This window comes from Chrysochloris asiatica, unplaced genomic scaffold, assembly GCF_000296735.1.
Source record: "Chrysochloris asiatica unplaced genomic scaffold, ChrAsi1.0 scaffold00333, whole genome shotgun sequence".
Taxonomy (NCBI): Eukaryota; Metazoa; Chordata; class Mammalia; order Afrosoricida; family Chrysochloridae; genus Chrysochloris; species Chrysochloris asiatica.
The window spans coordinates 255,623-260,250 of NW_006408851.1; the positions used below are offsets into that span (position 1 = coordinate 255,623).

Sequence of the window (4,628 nt, forward strand, 5' to 3'; positions counted from 1 at the left end):
ACAGAGAGGAAGATTCTTGTTGCTAAGTGCCATTGAGACTTTACTTTAAGAAGTCAGTAAATCACAGCCCTAAACATAATGACCCCATTTCTTTACACAGCTCTTTTCATGAAACCCCTTTTAGCTTCTAGGTGCAGACTGAGTGCCAGCTGCACTGAAGGTTCAACACTAACAATATGGGACACAGGCCAGTGCTGGAATGAGAGTACCCAGGATGGATAACAGATTTCAGGTGCCAATACTGGTGGGAACAGAGCCCCAGATCTAGAAGAATCCTAGGAGCTGGATTCCTCCTCCCATCGCCTTCCACTTCTGCCCCAGGGAGCCCAGTCCTTATATATATGCCTGACAGGCACAGGGAGAGGGGACACCGGGACCCAGGTGGGATGGGAGACCCAGGGACATTTGGAGAGTCACTCACCAGTTTGGTAAATTGCCTTCCTCCAGTCTGAAAGGCAATACACAGGAAATGAGGTGAACTAAGAACCAGAATATCTTCCCCAAGCAGGACACTGAGAGTTCAGGAGGAAGAGAAGAACTTACTCAGCTCTCTCTGTAGTTCATCTGAAAGATATGGGGAAAAAGAAAAAAAGAAGCATGAAATCTATGCCTAAAAAAAGAAAAGACTGTGCTGGAGAACCCACACAAAAAGACTCCCTCTGTATACTGCAGAAACTTCTCCTTCTAGATGCATTCGAGCCCTCGTGGCCCATAGTGCACCTCTCCAGATCTCCTGAGATTCCTGTTCTGAGTAAGGGCCCTGGGTATCCCTGGAAACCACTGCTACCAGCTCTGTTCCTGAACTCAGCTTTTCCTCAGAACACCAGCTCTGCCCTCCCCAGTCTAACACAGACCCTCCCTCTCTTACCTGCCTCCTTCATGGCCAACTCCGAGTCCTTCTTGTCCTTCCTCTTTTCCTGCTGAAGATTCTCCTGATTCTTCCACTCCTGCACCTTTGCTGAATGTTCTTTCTTGAGAAAATAGCCAGCCCCTAAGCTGAGGAGCATCAGCATGGTCAGGCTCACCACAAAAACTGGCATCCAAGGAGAAAAAGCCTGAGGGAAAAAGGGCTCTGCAGCCCAGCCAGAGACACAGTCAGGGCACACTGCAGGCCAGCCCAGCCCAGCAAAATAAGAGATCCTGTTCTCCTCTAGCCCTGCAGGGAGCAGAAACGGTGCTGACCTGGAATGAAAATCGCCTTCGCCTTTTCCTGACCCAGAATGGGGTTAAAGATGGAGCAGGTCACGTTCCTTACAGAGCTGTCTCTCACCACCAGTGAGGCCTCCACACTGAACAGTCCCTCAACATCTTGAGCATGGACCTCAGAGAAAGCCAGGAACTTCTCTCTACTCGGGTCTTTCCACTGAACCAGAGGCTTCGGAAACCACCCGGAAGCCATGCACACCACACGGATTCCATCTTCCTCTGGTCCTTCAATGTGCACTTGAGGGTCAGATCCCATATCTGCAAGAAAGAAGCTGTGGAGTCAGAGTGGCCACCTTGTCCCAGATGCAGTTCTGGGATCTTAGAAGTGTGACTCACAGGGACTAAATTCTCTTGCATTCAAGGTTCTATGAGAAGGTCTGAGTCTTGGTGTGACATTGTAGGATAAACACTGGACTGCTAACACCAAGGTCAGCAGTTCAAACCCACCAGGCACTCCTAGGAGATCCTATACAGGGTTGCTATGAGTCAGAACAGACTCAAGGGCAGTTAATAACAACATGGTAAGGTCACCCCTAGTGATGGTTAGACTGAGTTCTCACCAAATGGAGTCTGAAAAAGAGCATAAGGACTCTTTTGGGAGCTCTGAGGCTAGATGTTACTAGGCTCTGGTGGCACACTGGATTAAGCACTGGATTGCTAAATGCAAGGTCAGAAATTCAAACCCACCTTAAAGCTTTTCAGCCTAGGTAATCCTATGGAGCAGTTCTCCTCTGTCCTATACTTCAGACTGAACTCAACTGGGGACTACTCTTTCTAACCTCAGAAGAGAAAAGATTGAAGCACAAATTTTTTAAAAAAAGAAGAAATTTAAGTTTATTTTCTTGACATGCAGCTCAGGAAACAAAAATCAATGAACAAAACTAACTCAGACCAGAGATATAAAATAGCATCATTACAAAAATGTTTCAAGGGCATAAATTTAGCTAGGTCCTAATATTATTTTAAACTAAGTTCTTGGTAAAGTTATTCTAGTAAATAAGAAATGTTTGAAATTGAGAGATTTGTGAATTTTGTTCTATTTTGCTTCAATTACTCACAAACCCTTCTTTTGCAAACTGATCTTACTCTCATTTTCTTGTCACATGTCACAAAGTGAGAGGAAATCTCCTTCACTCAAGCATGATTAAGCCTCTGAGCTCCAGAACCTACCGGCCACCATTTCTTCTCCTAAGGCTTGGTCCCATCACAATCACCTCCTTCCCTCTCCTCCTCTCTGCTCACTCTCACCTCTTTCTTCCCATACCATCCTTACTGTTAATCTCTTCCTCTCCATCTACTTCTTCTCCTAAATACATAAACATGTTCAAATGTTTACAGTCTTCTTCCCCTCTTAGAACAATAAACTTTATTATCCAAAAACACCTCTATGTTCACATCTCTCACATATATTTCAGTCCCCAACAGTCTGACTTCTCCTACTATGCACTTGAATCTACTCTTGGAGTTAAAGACAATCTCCTTCTTGGAAGCCCAGCACTCACACTGCAGCCCTTCCTCATCTTTGTTCAGCATGTGACCTTGTTGACTCCATATTGAAGCCAGCTCCATCTTGGCTTGGTCACCCTTCCCTTTTGCTTGGTATGTCACCCCTCAGACCACTCTGCTAAGCCTCTTTCCTGGACTTCTCCCCATCCCCCTACACTTTAAAACCAGGAGAAATATGAGACTTCAAAACTTTGGTCCTTGAATATCTGTTCTCACATCACACTTCTATTTGTTAACTCTGCTTCTCTTTGTAAATCACTTCCAAAGTTATGTCAAGTAAGCAACTTTCTCTCCCAAATCTACCTCCTTTATATGCACATCCCCAGAGGTTACTTTATGAGGATTTCTGACATGCACTTCAAACTCAAAATTACATAACAGAATTCATAAATTTTCCCTTATGTGAGGCTGTCGGTGAATGCTCTAGACTGCAAAGTTGGTTTGAACTGCAAGGTTGGCAGTTCAAGCTCACCAACGGCACCCCGGAAACCCTATACAGGGTTGCTATGGGTCAGAACAAACTCGACAGACTTAACAACCACAACAACTAATGGTAGATTGAATACAAATATAGTCCTGGTCGCTCCCTTCTTTATAGCCAACTCGCCATTTGCTATATCAATACTTTGTAATGCTCTCCCACTCTGACTTTTCAATAGGCCATGTGACTTGATTTGGCCAGTGAGAAATGAGCAAATGTGACACAAGAAAAGGTCTGTAATATACCATTGGACCCTTTGCTATTTCCATGGAGAAACATACAAAGAACGATGAGATTCATGGAGCATTAGCTTGTTACCCTAACCTTTCCTGATGAACCATAATCAGCCATTACTCCTATCATATGAAAACCTACCCAAGGTCCACATGGTTACCTCATAATTTGACCAAAAATATATGAAGGAGCACAGCTGAAATTAGGTAAACTCAGCCCAAGTTAGTTGAATGCAAAAAATTGCTCAAGTTAAAATATATGTTTGCATTTCTTTTCATGCTAGTAGCGCTCCCACAAACATGGTGAACATTCCTAAAATGCACTGGACTTTCTGTAAGAAGCGTGGCAAGCTCCAACCCCACAAAGTGACACAGTACAAGAAGGGCAAAGATTCTCAGTATGCCCAGGGAATGCGGCATTATGACAGGAAGCAAAGTGGAGATGGTGGGAAGACTAAGACAATTTTCTGGAAGAAGGTTAAACCTACAAAGAAGATTGTGTTGAGACTTGAATGTGTTGAGCCAAACTGCAGATCTAAGAGAATGTTGGCTCTTAAGAGATGTAAGCATTTTGAACTGGGAGGAGATAAGAAGAGTAAGGGCCAGGTGATCCCGTTCTAAGCTTCATCTTGTTTTATTATTAAAACAATAAAATATTGATGTTATGTTCGCTTCAAAAAACAAAACAAAACATGTTTTCCTACCACTAAACTGCACATATCTAAGGCAAAGTCCTGAGACTATCTATGCTCCCCAATTCCACCTCTAGACTCTTTTGTTCCCAAATCTACTCACTCAGCTAAGTCTACTTTCTAAATCTCTCTGCTGCCTGACCCTTCGTTTCCCACAGTCATCCTGTCCACCTCCTAACTGCACTCCATGCCTCCAGGTATTCTCCCTGCCAGAGTGAGCATTCCCAGTGCTGCTCTGCTTAACGTTTCCTCAGGTCTGCATCCAAACTCTGTAACACAGAACATAGTAGTTGTTATTGCTGTTAAGTGCTGTCGAGTGGGTTCAGACTCATAGCAACCCTGTATAGGGTTTCCAAGAAGCTGCTGAGTTTGAACCACCAACCTTACAGTCCAGTCTGTATCCTACAGCACCACATCAGGGCTCCAAAGATTTACAGAGTTGGAAACCCTGTGGAGCTGTTCTATTCTGTCCTGTATGGTCAGTATTAGTAGAAATTGAACACAGAGATT

The 4,628-nt window shown here is 44.1% G+C and overlaps 2 protein-coding genes across 2 annotated transcripts in view; one reads left to right on the forward strand and one right to left on the reverse strand.

Moving 5' to 3' along the window:
• LOC102813009 (butyrophilin subfamily 1 member A1-like) overlaps positions 1 to 4,628 on the reverse strand; it is a 22,846-nt gene that overhangs the window by 16,780 nt on the left and 1,438 nt on the right. The window contains exons 2-4 of the mRNA XM_006875660.1: positions 1,183 to 1,464; positions 869 to 1,072; positions 544 to 564 (exon numbers count right to left, since the gene is read on the reverse strand). Of these exons, the coding sequence (XP_006875722.1) occupies positions 544 to 564; positions 869 to 1,072; positions 1,183 to 1,464 (507 nt within the window). The remainder of the gene's footprint in view (positions 1 to 543; positions 565 to 868; positions 1,073 to 1,182; positions 1,465 to 4,628) is intronic.
• Positions 3,727 to 4,047, forward strand: LOC102811482 (60S ribosomal protein L36a-like). Its single transcript, XM_006875657.1, has one exon. It carries the CDS (start codon positions 3,727 to 3,729, stop codon positions 4,045 to 4,047), a length of 321 nt encoding a protein of 106 aa, XP_006875719.1.